Below are 14436 nucleotides of genomic sequence, written 5' to 3'. Positions count from 1 at the left end.
CCAACCCACAGAGGCTCTGTCTGTTTCTCCTCCGGGAGTGAGCGAGCAGCTCAGCCATTGCTTGGGACTGAACCACCACAGTTTCCAAGCCACAAGCAGTGAAATTTTCTAGGAGAAGGTGATGGGAAAATGCGTCCAAGGCCTTGCTGAAGTCAAGGTAGACAACATGCAGAGCCCTTCCCTTCTCCAAGAAGCAGGTCACCCTGTCATAGAGGGAGATCCAGTGGGTCAAACAGGACCTGCCCTTATGAACCCAAGCTGGCTGGGCCTGATCACCTGGGGGTTCTTCACGAACTGGATAATGCTGCTCAGGATGATCTGCTCCTTCAGCTTCTCTGGGACTGAAGTCAAACTCTCAGGCCTGTAATGTCCCTGATCATCCTTCTCTCCCTTCTTATATAGGGGGTTACACTGACTGATCCAGTCAGCCAGGACTGATGGAAAGTGGCTTGGTGAACCCCCCTTGCCAGCTCTTTCAGCACCCTTGGCTGCATCCCATTCAGCCCCACAGATCTCTGCACATCTCTGTGGTGCAGCAGTTCCATCTCCTCCTGGATTGAGGTGGGCTCATCCTGCTCCCTGTCCCTGTCTCCCAGCTCAGGGAATTGGATTCTCTCTGTACAACTGCTCCTGTTACGAAAGACAGTGGCAAAGATTTCATTAAGCACCTCAGCCTTGTCCCCATCTCTCAACAATGTTTCCTTCTGAATCTGAGAGGGGATGGAGGGTCTCCCTGCTCTTTCTTTCATTTAAATGGAGGCCAGATGAATTTCTAGCTGGGCTTTGGGCCAACAATGAGGAGAAACTCTCATCCTGTTGTTCTTCCCTCAGAATTACACACCCCACACTGCCACAGGAAGAGCCTGAGCAATGCCTGAGGGACAGGACCTGTCTTCCCTGGGCTGGGGTCAGGGCTTGGCCTTTCTGCTTCATCAAACCAACCCAGGGCTTGCTCAGCATCTCAGCTGCTTGTACATTGCCTTTGCCTACCAGCCAACATGGCCTCCAATTACCTGTGCTAACGAGTCCCTGGGGAGGCTCAGCCAGCAATGGCTCTCAGTGGGACTCATTAATACTTCAGGTACTTTGGCTTCTGCTTTTGACATGGAGTTTTCTGTGTAATTTCCTCTCAGTACCTGAGCTTCAAGGACTCAGCACCAAATGCACCCCAAGGCTCATTAAACTAACAAGCAAGCCCTAACGAGCTATGTCTCTTCATGTAATTATCTTCAAGTCTTCAAGAGATGTACAGATCATTGAAGCTGTTTCAAAGGGAGCTCAGAGTAAAATTGATTTCTTTTTAAGGGTGTAGGTTATTATTTTCACTGTAGAGGAGAGGTGACATCCTCTGACTGAGATTGATCCAGGGTGTCTCCTAAGGAGGTCTGGACTGCTCTGAAAAAGGGTCCCTTGAGGCAGTGGGGACACCCTTGCTGCACATCTCCACAAGCCCACCATGACTCTCACCAGCCAACTGGGACTTGCATCCCTTGTCCTTACATCAGCTCTCTCTCTGCACTCCACAGTGGGGCATTCCAGCCCCTCTGTACCAGCTCCCCTGCTTTCCTTAGAGAACTGGCTGCACACAGGCAGCACACAGGGAGTTATTTTCCCAACAACAGAAGAAACCTGACAAGATTCACCATTAAATTCAACACTCCTCACTCTGTGCCAAGTGCAATCTGCCACCAGTGAGGTTCACCTGCCACAAAGCTTAACCCTGTGAGAGATGTTCTAGTGAGGAAGGAGACTGTGAAATCACCACAACTCAACAGCTGGCTAAAGACAGAATGAGTCAGACAACTGCCAGAAAGGCAAGGGTTTAACTCCCTGAAACTCAGAGCAGCAGCTGGATGGTTGAGAGGTGTCTGAATGGTCCAAGGGGAAGGGAAATCTGGAGAGCCACCAGAAGCTCTGGTGTGATGATCCACTGCCAAGTGGTGATTTCAGACATGGTCACAGAATCATAGAATCTCCTGAACTGAAAGGGACCCATAAGTATCATCCAGTCCAACTCCTGGCTCCACACAGGGCCAGCCAAGTCAGAGCACGGGACTGAGCGCATCATCCAGATGCTTCCTGAACTTGGTCAAGCTCAGTGCTGTGACCCCCTTCCCTGGGCAGCCTGTTCCAGGGCCCGACCACCCTGTCAGTATAGAACCTCTCCCTCATATCTGGCCTAAACCTCCCCTGTCACAGCTTCATGCTGTTCCCTCAGGTTTTATCACTGGCCACCAAAGAGAGATCAGCACCTGCCCCTTCTCTCCCCCTCCTCAGGATGCCACAGACTGCAATGAGGTCTCCCCTCAGCCTCCTTTTCTCCAGGCTGAACAAACCAAGGGACTTCAGCCTCTCCCCATGAGACTTCCCCTCCAGACTCTTCACCATCCTCATTGTCTCCTCTGGATTCTTTCCAATATTTTAATGTCCCACTTGTCCTGTGGTGCCCAAAACTGCACCCAGCACTTGAGGTGAGGCTGCACCAGCACAGTGTAGAGCAGGATAATCCCCTCCCTGGACCGGCTGGCAATGCCATGCTTGATGCACCCCAGGATACCCTTGGCCCTCCTGGCTGCCTGGGCACACTGCTGGCTCGTGTTTAACTTGCTGTTGATCAAGACCCCCAAATCCCTCCAGCGTCTGACCCCCCAGTCTGTATGTGCAGCCAGGGCTGCCCCTTCCCAGGTGCAGGATCTGGTGCTTCCCCTTGTTAAACTCCATGGTGTTGGTGAGTGCTCAGCTCTGTGACCTGTCCAGGTCTCTGCAAGGCTTCTTCATGCTCAGCAGAGTCAACAGCTCCTCCCAATTTGTGTCATATGCAAATTTACTTAAGACACCCTCTAGTCCACTTGTCTGGTCATTTCTGAAAACATTAAAAAGAATCAGAGAATCACAAGGTTGGAAAAGACCTTTAAGATCATCGAGTCCAACTGTTCCCATCCTAAGCTAAACCATATCCCTAAAGTACCTCACCTACCCCTTTTTTTAAACACATCCATGGAAGGTGACTCAACCCCCTCCCTGGGCAGCCTATTCCAGCCCTGACAACTCTTTCAGTAAAAAATTCTTCCTCACATCTGATCTGACCCTGCCCTTGTGCAGCTTGAGGCCATTGACCCTTGTCCCATCTCCTGTCCCCTGGCTGAAGAGACCATCGCCCACCTCTCTGCACCCTCCTGTCAGGTCAGTGTAGGTGGGGAGAAGGTCTCCCCTCAGCCTCCTCTTCTCCAGGCTGAACACCCCCAGCTCCCTCAGCCGTTTTTCACAGGATTTGCCCTCCAGCCCCTTCCCCATCCTCATTACCCTTCTCTGGACTCACTGCAGGACCTCAATGTCCTTCTGATGGTGAGGAGCCCAGAACTGGACACAGCACTCGAGGTGCAGCCTCACCAATGCCCAGCACAGGGGCACAATCCCCTCCCCAGACCTACTGGCCACACTGTTTTTGATACAAGCCAAGATGCCCTTGTCCTTCCTGGCCTCCTGGGTGTTGCAGAATGGCTTGAGAAGCCAGGCCATAAGCCTGTGGAGCAGCTGCCCAAGCAGTCGCCTGTGTAGCTCAGTCAGACCAGGCCCCACGCCGTGTTGGTGAGAACAGAAGGGTCAACAATGGGTCAGGGTGTTCTTGTGTCTCGTGCAGCAAGGCCACAAGATGTGGGAGCAGGAGGTGTGATAAGGATTCAGTGCTCCTGGGACTGAGAAAGAGACATGATTCTCAGGCTGCCAGATGGGTGGCATATGTAAATGTCACCTTTAGCTAAGAGCCAATTAGAATACGACAAGTACAACACGTGGTAGGAACAGTATCAAAGGAAGGGTGTGCTTGCCATGAAGGTGAAGTTGCTTTATCAATCACACTGATTGGCAGCATCTTCCCTCTCGTCGTGGCACCCATCCTTGGTAACAGTCTGGTAATAGTCTCTTCCCTTGAGGGAATTTTGGGGAAAATGTGAGAATTAGGAAATTTGTGGGGGAAATAGAGGATTTTGGGGGAAACGTGAGGATTTTTGGGGAGATATGAGGATTTGGGGAAATTCCTGGTTCCTTGGGCATGGAGAACATCCTGGAGTGACCAGAGGTGAAGCTGGATGAGTTGTGGCCGGGATTCCGGAAAGAATTAGGGTGAAATAACAATGGTTTGGGGGGTTGTGCTTGAAAGAGACCTGGATCTTTGTGCCAGGATGCCAGGGAGATGCCAGGAGGTGGGGACATGGCAATAGGGTGGTGACCACCATCAGCACCACCACCACCATCTCTGGCACAGTAGTCGGTGGCCGTGGCATCGTCATTGACTGATGATGCGTATTGGGCGTCCCAACCATCTCCAGCCCCTTCCCAGAAAACCCATCACAGGGTCTTTGATGGTTGGATCAGGAGTTATCCCAGTTGTCCCAGCCCTTGGCCATTGGCCTCCGGCTTTGACCGTTTCCCTCCAACATCAACCCCTTTCACCCCAACACTCAACTGGTCACCCCAACCCTTGACTCCCTCAGTGTCAGGGCATTCTCTGTGTCCCTCCCCCTCCAGAGGATCATTTGGGTTTCTCGACAGTGGCAGAGATGTTACTCTGTGTGGGACTCCACATCAGTGCCTTTGGCAGCAGAGAGGCAGCAGGAGCCCCAGGGAGAAGGGAAATTGGGTTCCCCATTCTGGTTCCCCATGTCCAGGCAGCCCTGCAGCAGCCCTACTGCTGCCATCAGCTGAGCACATCAGCAGAGGGGGTGCTGCTCTGTGAGGGTGGGTTTAGAAAGGGCACAGATGCCAGACTGGGACAGGGGTAAGGGAGGAGGGGGGAACATGAGGAAAGATCCCAGACACACCAGGGTCAGTGAGGAAGGAGGGGGAGGAGGAGTTCCCTCCCACAGAGTTAAGAAGGAGAAAAATACCCCTTCCTACCCCAAAGGCTTTAATAGGAACAAGTGGGGAGGCACAGAGTAACCACAGGAGAATAAACAGAGAGCAAACCCCGGGCTGTTTCTGCTGCCCCTGGGAGAAGGGAGATGGGTCCCTGGTGCTCAGGGCTCTCCCAGCTGCACAGACCTCTCCTCCCTCCTGGCTGCACCCAGCTGCATGGCCGGGACGGGCTGTGCTGGCCCAGGGCTCAGGGGCTGCTGTGCACTGAGCTCTGGTGTCACAGCCTTGGTGTCCTCAGGGGGATGTGCCACAGACACCTCTTCAGCATCGTCATAGCCTGTGCTGTCCCGGGGAGGGGACCAGGCATCTCCCTCAGCTCCAGGGGCCTCAGCACATCTCTGGGGGTGCAGGTGTGTCCCTGCAAGCAGCAAGGCAGCCCACTGAGTGATCGTCCCACGAGGTGCCCGTCCTGACCTGTACATCACCTTCCTCCCTTCTCCTCACCAGTGCAGAAATATTCACCTCCCTCTTCCACCAAGGGTCCCCCCCAAGGGAAACACCCAGGGCAGGTTGGTCTATTGCCAGACTGTGGGCTCTCAATATGGCAGCAATTCATCTGGCACCCCAGGAACCCACAACACTGTCTGTCCCTCTCACCTCCAGGTGCATCCCTGGGACCAGCTCCATCCTCTGGTGCCCTGGGCATTTCCCAGTCTCCTTGCCCAGACACAGGATCCTCCCCAGGCTCAGAAACCTCCCTGGCATCGTCATAGCCATCTGCTGGGTCATCTCTGGGCAGGACAGGCATGTCTGAAAGGAGAGGGGAGATGCTGACAGTGAGGAGACACGTCCTGCAGAGCAGAGGAAGGGAGGAAGGGCAGGGACATGGGCCTCAGACACTGGATTTGGCAGCACCAGAGGATTCCCCTGCCCATATCCTCCCCTGCTTCTCAAGGTGACACTGGTGTCCATCACAAGTGTGCAGGGAGGGGAGATCCACCCCTTCCTGCCCCTCATTACCTGGTGCTGATCCTGGACCATCCTCCTCCTCAATGTCCTCATAGTGGGTCTGCATCTTGTTCAGGGACCCCTCTGAGTAGGAGCCTGGAGAGAGTGATGGAAGTTTTATGGGGTGAGTTCTGCTGACCCAGCTTGTGCTCAGTGCTGCTGGGGACAGGGGACCCACCGAGCCAGGGCTGCATTGGATGAGGGGTCAGGAGTTTCCTTGCTCTCCTGGGAAAACCCCAACTCACAGGGGCTCCCAGAGCTGCCTTGGGACAGCCCCTTCCCTCACCCCTCAGCTGACAATGGGATGTAGGGACACACAGAGAGGGGCTGTCCACTGGCTGGGACAGGATGAGCTGGTGAGGATGAAGCTCTTCTCCAGCTCCAAGACCTGGCTGCTCTCCCCACAGAACGCACAGCCCCAGTGCTGCAGGGACCTTGGGCCAGGGGGCTGCAGGGGGTCAGTCTTAGGTGGGGGCCAGGGGAAAGAGCCTTAGAGATACAGTCCCCATGAGGGACCCACACCCACCTGACATGCTGAACCTTGGCTGCTTCTCCAATGCTGGGCTGTACCCGATCTCCTCGTACAGGGCCTCAGGGAAGGGCTCCCAGGCTCGTTCAGAGGCTGCAGACAGAGGCAGGGCTGGCTCAGGGATGTGGCTCAGGGATGGGCAGAGAAGGGATGGATCCTGATCTGCTCCCCGTGCCCTGTTCCCCTGGCTCAGCCCAGGGCTGTCCCCACACCACAGCCCCACTGTGCTGTTCAGTCACTGCTGCCACTTCCTCAGGAAGGGCAATGTCCCCATGGAGATGGTCAGGGGCAGAAACACCCTCACACCCTCCCTCAGAGACCCCCGTTGTGCCCCTCTGGACCCTGGATCCTGTTCCTGGTGCTGAGCTTGGAGCAGCTCCTGCCTTTCCTCTCCCCTGGAGCTGTCCACTCTCTTCCCAGTGGATCCATTACACAGCCCCTGCCCTGCTGGGGGGAGGTAAGGGTTGGGTGGTGGAACAGCCAGGGGTCCTGATGCTGAAAGGATGGGAGGTGCTGCCCAATGATTCTCCCAGCATCTCGCACCCCCAGAGCCCCCTCCCCATCTCCCCAGAGCACTACCAGTGGCACATCCTCATCTATCCCCCCTTTATCCCATCTCCCCAGCCCAGCTGTGCCATTTCTCTCCTGGCCCCATCCCTGACTCCCCCCATGTCTGGACTCTCTCTCCCCCTTCCTGCTGGTTGCCCATGGTCAGGCAGTCAATGGGGTGACACATGGGACTGTGGGCAGCACACACTCCTGTCCCCCCAGCTCTGCCTGTACCACTCACTGACACCCCACAGCCCCCCTGGCCTTGCCAACACACATCTTCACCTGGGACCATGGAGAACAAACCCACCTCTGCGCCCAGCCCTGGCGCTCCACGCTTGCCCAGCCAGGAGGGCCAGGAGCAAGCAGAGAAGGGCTCCCAGGATGATGCAGATGATGACAAGCAAGGACTCTCTCCTGCTGCTGGTCAGACGGTCCCGGGTGGCATCTGCACAGGCAGGAAGCCAGAAATAGCAGCCCCAGGGCTGGGAGAGGTGGGGGGCTGTGACACCACAGTCCTGACCCCGTGACACCGGGGTAAGGGACCCCAGGGGGGAGTGATGGGGAAGGTCCCACCCTTCTGGGGACTGACATCCCACCTCGGTAAGTCCCACCCTGGCAAGGAGCCCCTTCCCCCTGGCTGTGGGTCACAGCCTGGCCCTGGGAAGAGCCGGCGCTGACACACAGGGCAGGTTACCTGCTCGGGGGGTTGGTGCTGCGGTCCTGGGTGCAGCTGCAGAGGAGGAGAAGGAGAGCTGTGGGTTAACTGGGATACTGTGGGTAATGGGAATACTGAGGGGCGGGTTACTGGGGACACTGTTGGGGTGGTTACTGGCAATACTGGTGGGGGTGCCATGGGGCTCTCCCAACCAGTATGCACCCACCCTCAAACCAGTACGAACCCCCCAAAAAACCATTATATACCCCCCGAAACTAGGATGAACCCTCCAAACCAGTACAGAACTACCCAAACCCAGTATAGACACCCGAAAACCAGTAAAACCCCCAAAACATGTATGAAAACCAAGAAACCGGTCTAGAACACCCAAGACCAGTATAAAACCTCACAAACCAGTATGAATTCCCCTAAACGAGTATGGACCACCAAAATGAGTACAGAATCTCGCAAACCAGTAAAGAACCCCCTCAAACCAGTATGAACCCCCAATAAAACCAGTACAGAATCCCCTCAAACCAGTATGGATCCCCCTGAAAACCAGAATGTACCCCCCGGACCAGTATGAACACCCCAAAACCAGTACAGCACCCCTCAAACCAGTATAGAACCCTGAAAAACAGCTTCAGAGGAGGAGGAGGAGGAGGAGAGCTGTGCTGAGAGGCTGGGTGTGCAGGTCCTGGGGAGCCTCCCCTCTGACACCCCGGGGGTGTGTGCACATGTGCAGACATCCCTGGCACATCCCACCCACACTGGCCCTCCTGTGGGGCTGCTCCTTCAGGGGTGGCCAGGCAGGAGCCCAGGGCCCTGCTCGAGGCCACGGGCAGGACAGTGCAGCCCCCGGGAGATGCTCACCCGAGCAGTTGACGGCAGCGTCCTCCTTATGCCGGCAGGCGCCGCTGTCCCCGGGCCGGGCCCAGCAGTGCTGCAGAGACGGCTCTGTGCCCCGGCACTCCACCTGCTCCAGCCAGATGGGGCCCGTCCCCTTCCCAAACGCCGCCTCGCCCAGGGCAGACACTGCGGGGCCACAGCCCAGCTGCCGGCACGCCACCGCCGCGTCCAGCATGTCCCAGGAGTCGTCGCACACCGTCCCCCAGGAGCCGCGGTGCCAGACCTCCACTCTGCCCGAGCACCCGCTCTCGCCTCCCACCGCACGGATCTTCTCCCTGTCTGGAGAAGGCAGAGACCCCTCAGGGCTCCAGGGCAGCAGGCAGAGCCCTGCCAGGGGAGAGAGGCCTGCAGAGGAGCAGCTACCTGTGCAGCTCCTGGAGTTTGGGCACGGGGAATCCAGGGCTGGGGCTGTTCTTGTCTCTCTGTCTGTAGAAGGAAATGCCGTGGTGAGGGGCTGCAGCAGGGGGGTCATGTGGCAGAGAGCGGGGCTGAGTTCTGCCCGTGCATCCCTGAGTCACCTTGCTCAAGGGAGCAGCTGAGTCCCGGTCACTCAGGGGACACACCCGGCAATGTGGGGGACCCTGACTGTTCAGCCCCCAAGGGAGCCTGGTTCACAGAGGGCAGGATGGGGGACACTGTTTGGAGCCCTGATGGGTCTCTGTTGAGAACCCTTCTGCAGACACCTCTGCCTCCCCCAGGCTCTGCTGGCAGCCTGGCTGCCCACTGCTGCTGAATGTGTGGGGTCTGAGAGCTGAAGGCTCCTTTGTGCCACCACCAGCAGCAGAAGGGTCTGGCATGGAAAGGAAAAGCCCCTGTGGGCTCTGTCTGTGCCTGACAGTGCCCAGAAGGGAGCAGAATCTGGGGATGCTGGTGCCCAGGTGGCTCATGGTTACCCTTGCAGGTGATGTGGGTCTCGTCGCGCAGGTCGGAGCAGGACTGTGGGTTCCAGGGAGTGGAGGGACACTGCCAGAAGGAGGTGTCACTCTTCCCACACTCCACACGAACCACCCAGGCACGGCCAGGCAGCGTTCCAGAAGTGAGGAATGGATCCAAGGATACTGCATCCCCACAGCCCAGCTCCTTGCACGCCAGAGACACCGTTTGGAGAGTCATTGAGTTGGAGCAAACGCTGCCCCAGGTCCCGTTATAGAAAACCTGCAGGCGCCCGGAGCAGCTGCCGTTCTTCTCCAGCCTCAGGGCCACAAACTCTGTGAGGAGAGACACCAAAGGGAAGAGGATGGTGCAGGGCTGTAGCATCAGGGGTGCCCCTGAAGCCCCCAGACAAGGAAAATGCATGGCCAGACAGTCGCCCTGGCAGCCCCTGACAGACAGACAACCCTTCCCTCCATTGTCTCCCAAGAGATGCCATGTGGGACAGAGAGGACCTGTGCGTGGGTGTCCCCAGCATGGGCTTGGGCAGGGGCTCAGCAGCAGCCAGGGACAGCCTCGGCCATTGCCGGCTCTCCCCTTGTCCCGAGCTCCCCTGTCCCTGGGCTCCCAGCACAGCTCCCAGCACAGACCTGAGCAGACGACTCCGGCGTCCTCTTTGTGCCCGCAGTCGGGCTGCCCCCAGGGCCGTGCCGGGCAGTCCCAGAGAGCAGCTTCGGCCCCCGAGCAGCTCACGCTGCCCAGCCAGACCTGCCCGGCGCCTTCCCCGAAGGCAGCAGAGCCAACGGCCTCCACCGCCCCTCCGCAGCCCAGCTGCTGGCAGACGACGGCGGCGTCGGGCAGGTCCCAGCCGTCATCGCAGACGCTCCCCCAGCTGCCTCGGTAGTAGATCTCCACTCTGCCTGCACAGCGCCCGGGCCCGTTCACCAGCCGCACCCGACGGCTCCCTGCAGCAGGAAGAAGCCCAGCTGCTGTCAGGGGATGGTGCCCACCCAGCCCAGAGCCCGGGGGTCCCTGCAGTGCCACTCACCCCGGCAAACGACCCCCACGTCCTCGGCAATCCCAGCTGCCAGCGCGCTCTCGGGCAGGGAGGTGTTGCAGAGGGTCAGGTTGGACTCATGCCCTGCGCACCGCACCCCTCGCAGCCCCACAGGACCCGTCCCTCTCTCAGGCTTTGGGGGGTTGTAGGCTCTCTCTGCCTCTCCACACCGCAGCTGCCGGCACACCACGCTGGCCTCCTGCACGTCCCACTGGTCATCCAGGACTCGGCCCCAGGTCCCGCGCTGGAAGATCTCCACTCGCCCGTCACACCGGCTGCCTCCACCCACCAGCCGCAGGGCCCCGGAGCTGTCTGAGCCTGGGGAGAGCAGCCATGGCCCAGCCTCAGCAGCACCAGAGAGCCCAGAGACCTGCAGTGCCTCCCTCTCCAGGCTCTGGAAGCCTGATGGAGCCCTTGAGACCTATTGCCTGCCCAAGCACTCTGCATTGAGCTTCAGGGGCAGCTTTTCTCATGGTTGGTTTCCCAGGGACTGAGCCCTGCTGGGCAAGACACTCTCTTTGCTCTTGGTGGGGCACAGACACCCAACATGTGCCTGCTGAGGCAGATGGGGCAGCTCCTGCAGGAGGGAGCAGCAGATGGTGGGATGGCCTGGGGATGGACAGCACCAGGAGAAGCCTTGCTCATCCTCTGCCCTGGCACTGCTGATACATGGGACACCCCACACATCTCTGCCCCTCTGCACCCCTGGGGATCAGGGACTGGGAGCTGGTTTGACCCCAAGTCTGCTGGTGGCTCAAGGGCCTGACCCCTGCCCCAGGAGGGCAGAGATGTCTGACCCTGTTCAGTGTCAGCTCTCCCACCTCAGAGCGTTCATTTGGAGCAGATCAAGCTCTCCAGATCACTCCAGGTGAAGGGAGTTTTTCTCCAGGGAGAAGCTCACCCTGCGCCCACCATGGGGTCCCTTGCTTTGGGTGGCCATGTCACACCCCAGGGGACAATGGGGGTAAGAGGCTGTTTTCCCAGCACTCACCTGAGCAAATGACAGCAGCGTCCCTGTCGTGGGAGCATGGGGAGGCTCCCAGGGCAGTCACTGGGCACTGTCCCAGCTGGGCTTCTGTCCCACCACAGTGGAATGACTCTCTCCAGGTGGGGCCGGTGCCTCTCCCAAAATGCCCTCCTCCAGGAAGGGCCTCAGCAAACCCGCAGCCGAGGTGGCGACAGAGAACGTGGGCGTCCAAGAGGTCCCAGTGGGAGTCACAGAGGGTGCCCCAGGTCCCCAGCACCTGGACCTCCACCCGCCCATCACAAGCCGTGCTGCCATTCACCAGCCTGAACCCTGTGTACTCTGGGGACAGAGGAAGAGGGGAAAAGGGGCATTGGTGCTCTTCACATATGGCAGCTGTAGGACTGTCCAGATGGACAGCCTTCCCTCCTCCTCCTTCTGCATTCTCTTAGGGCTGCAGAAAACCACATCACCCCTCCTGCCTTCAAACCCAGTTGTGTGTCCTTTCCCCATCCTGCTCCCTCCCCCCAGCTCATCCACATCACTCAGAACCCCACCCTGAGTCCTTACTTGTGCAGATGACACTGGCATCGTTGGCGTGGGTGCAGGGTGGGTCCTTGTGGGACCCTGTGGGGCAGAAGGCCAGAAAGGATTCATTCCCCAAACACTGCAGCTCTCTGTCCCAGATGGAACCAACACCTTCTCCAAAATGAGCTGCCCCAGGGATGGACAGGGCTACCCCACACTGCAGCTCTTCACAGACCACGGCAGCGGCTTTGGGACCAAAGTCTGAGTCACAGACAGTTTTCCACTGGTTCTCATCATGGATCTCCACTCGTCCTGAGCAGGGGCTGCCCCCTCCAACCAGCCGCACAAACCCTGGAGCAAGCAAAGACCCCTGTGAGTTCCCAGAGCCCTCTGGCAACGTCCTGAGCATGTCTCACCCCATCTCTCAGCTGGCTACAGGCAAAGAGTCTCAACCATCCCAGCAGCTCCCAGAGGGTGCTGATGGCACAAACACACCAGATCCCCTCCCTGCTCTCCAGAAATCAGCAGAGCACTGGGGGCTGGCTGTTCTCCCACAGCCACAGCCACAGGCACTGCTCAGATAAACTGCTGCTCTTCTGGAGACCCTGGACTGCTGGGCATGGACCCCAACCCCTGAAGGACCCATTGATGATGGACCCAAGGTGATGGGCCCAGGTGCTGTTGGCTGTGGCAGCCTGCTCTGCACCACCGAGCTCAGGCCCAGGCCCAGGAACCCCTTGGAGCCACCAGAAATGCCCCCCAGTCCCAGAGGGTTCTGCAGTGTGGGGGTACCCACAGCCACTGTCTGCACCAGCCCCCGGCTCCAGCACCCACCCAGGGAGGGGTCCTCATGCAGGGCAAGAGCGTACCACAGGTGTGCACAGCACCCATCTCCCTGCTTTAGGCACCCACAGAGGGTGGGCTGAGCCACAGCAGGGGTCAGGATGTTTCAGGCTCCTGCTGGGCTTTCCCTGAGGACCAGGAATGAGAATCCCAGCTCAGCAGTGTGAATGGCCACATGGGGCCCTTCTCCAGTACCCCCTTATTGCCCTGAGGGAATAGCCAGGTCCCTTCCCCCATCCTGGCCACTAAAGAGGGGAATGAGCTGCACCCTTACCTGAACATGTCACTCCAGCATCCTCAGTGTGATAACAGTATCCTTGAGACTGTTTTCGGCACTCAGACAGGGCAGACTCGGTGCCACGACACTGAAAACCATACTTCAAAATGGGGCCAGATCCTGGCCCAAAGTGTGCAATTCTATGAGCTTGAACAGCATCCCCACAGCCCAGTTGCCTGCAAACCACTGCAGCATCTTTCATGTCCCAGTTGTCATCGCACACAGTCTCCCACTGTCCCTGTTGTTTCACCTCCACTCTTCCAGCACAGCGTCCACCACCATTTTCCAGCCTCACCTCTGCAGCCCCTGCAAGCACAAACATGGGAACCTTCAGGAGAGCACTGAACACTAGACCACAGGTCTGGAGGTTCCTCCTTCCCAGGAACCAGTGTGCATGATGTACCCTTCCATGCTGTCCTCAGGCCAGTGTCAGGCTCACATTTCTCCCCATGGGCTGCAAAGGGCTGGAGGGGGCCAGTTCTAACCTTGATGGGTTATTCACCACCCAACAGCCAGCAGCACCTCCTCCCATCTCAACCATTCCCTGCCTAGACTGACCCAAACACATTTCCTGGATCTTCACAAGGCACCATCTCCCCACATGCCCAGACCCCCCTGCACAGCCCCATGCCCCCAGACCCACAGCTCCCTCTACACCCAGAGAGGAACAAGGAAAGAAACAAGTTCAGTTGACTCAAGCAACACCTGCCCCTTATCTCAGTGAATTCTCCAAAGATGCCCCTTTCCCAGAGATACACCAATGTTCACACTGGTGCTCGTTGACCCTGTCTATGGACAAGGATGCTGTACTTACCTCTGCACAGCTGAACCCAGAGCAGCAGCCACAGCACCCGAGGGGACAGGAGTCCCTCCATCCCCAGCTTCAGCCTCCTGTCCTACTGGAACAGCCTTACAGCACCACACTCCCTGTCACAGCTCCTGGGGACCCACAGAGACGACAGTGATGAAAGGGTAATATATCTCTTAGATGCAGACCCAGCTGCATGAGGAGCCAATCAAAGCAGCAGCCCCTTTTTAGTCGTTATCGGGAGGTATCTCCCCTCCGACACAGCCCAGCCCTCCAATGAACTCCTCCAGCTCCGTTCATGACCATATATGAGGGACACAGAGGTCCCGCTGCGCATGTCACGGTCACTGTGGCAGGGGATGGTCATGGGACAAGCTGGGTGTGGAGGAGAAATGGGTCTGTCCCCGCTCGGTCCCTGCTGGGGGCACTGGGAGCAACGAGCATCTCCTCTGCTGGGCTCATCCAAGAACCCAAGGCCAAGAACGTCCAGGCACCGCCAAGCCGTGGGAGCCACGGAGCTGGGACTGCTGCGGGTCTGTGTCAGGCTGGAAAGGAAACAGCCCCTGCTCCTGCTCCAGCCCC

The 14436-nt window shown here is 58.1% G+C and overlaps 1 protein-coding gene across 1 annotated transcript; it reads right to left on the bottom strand.

The window, feature by feature from the left end:
• Positions 1-3848: 3848 nt before the first annotated feature.
• LOC311203099 (scavenger receptor cysteine-rich type 1 protein M130-like) lies at positions 3849-13921 on the bottom strand (the record flags this gene model as incomplete). Its single annotated transcript, XM_084277734.1, has 11 exons — positions 3849-3926; positions 5609-5664; positions 5875-5958; positions 6389-6484; positions 8472-8786; positions 9401-9715; positions 10028-10342; positions 10426-10742; positions 11422-11740; positions 13044-13352; positions 13861-13921. 11 exons carry the CDS (start codon positions 13919-13921, stop codon positions 3849-3851), a joined length of 2265 nt encoding a protein of 754 aa, XP_084133860.1.
• Positions 13922-14436: the final 515 nt, after the last annotated feature.

This window comes from Gallinula chloropus, assembly GCF_964237585.1.
Source record: "Gallinula chloropus genome assembly, chromosome: 35".
Lineage (NCBI taxonomy): Eukaryota > Metazoa > Chordata > Aves > Gruiformes > Rallidae > Gallinula > Gallinula chloropus.
Note: the sequence above shows the minus strand (reverse complement) of the source record. Positions and strands in the feature narration are given on the sequence as shown.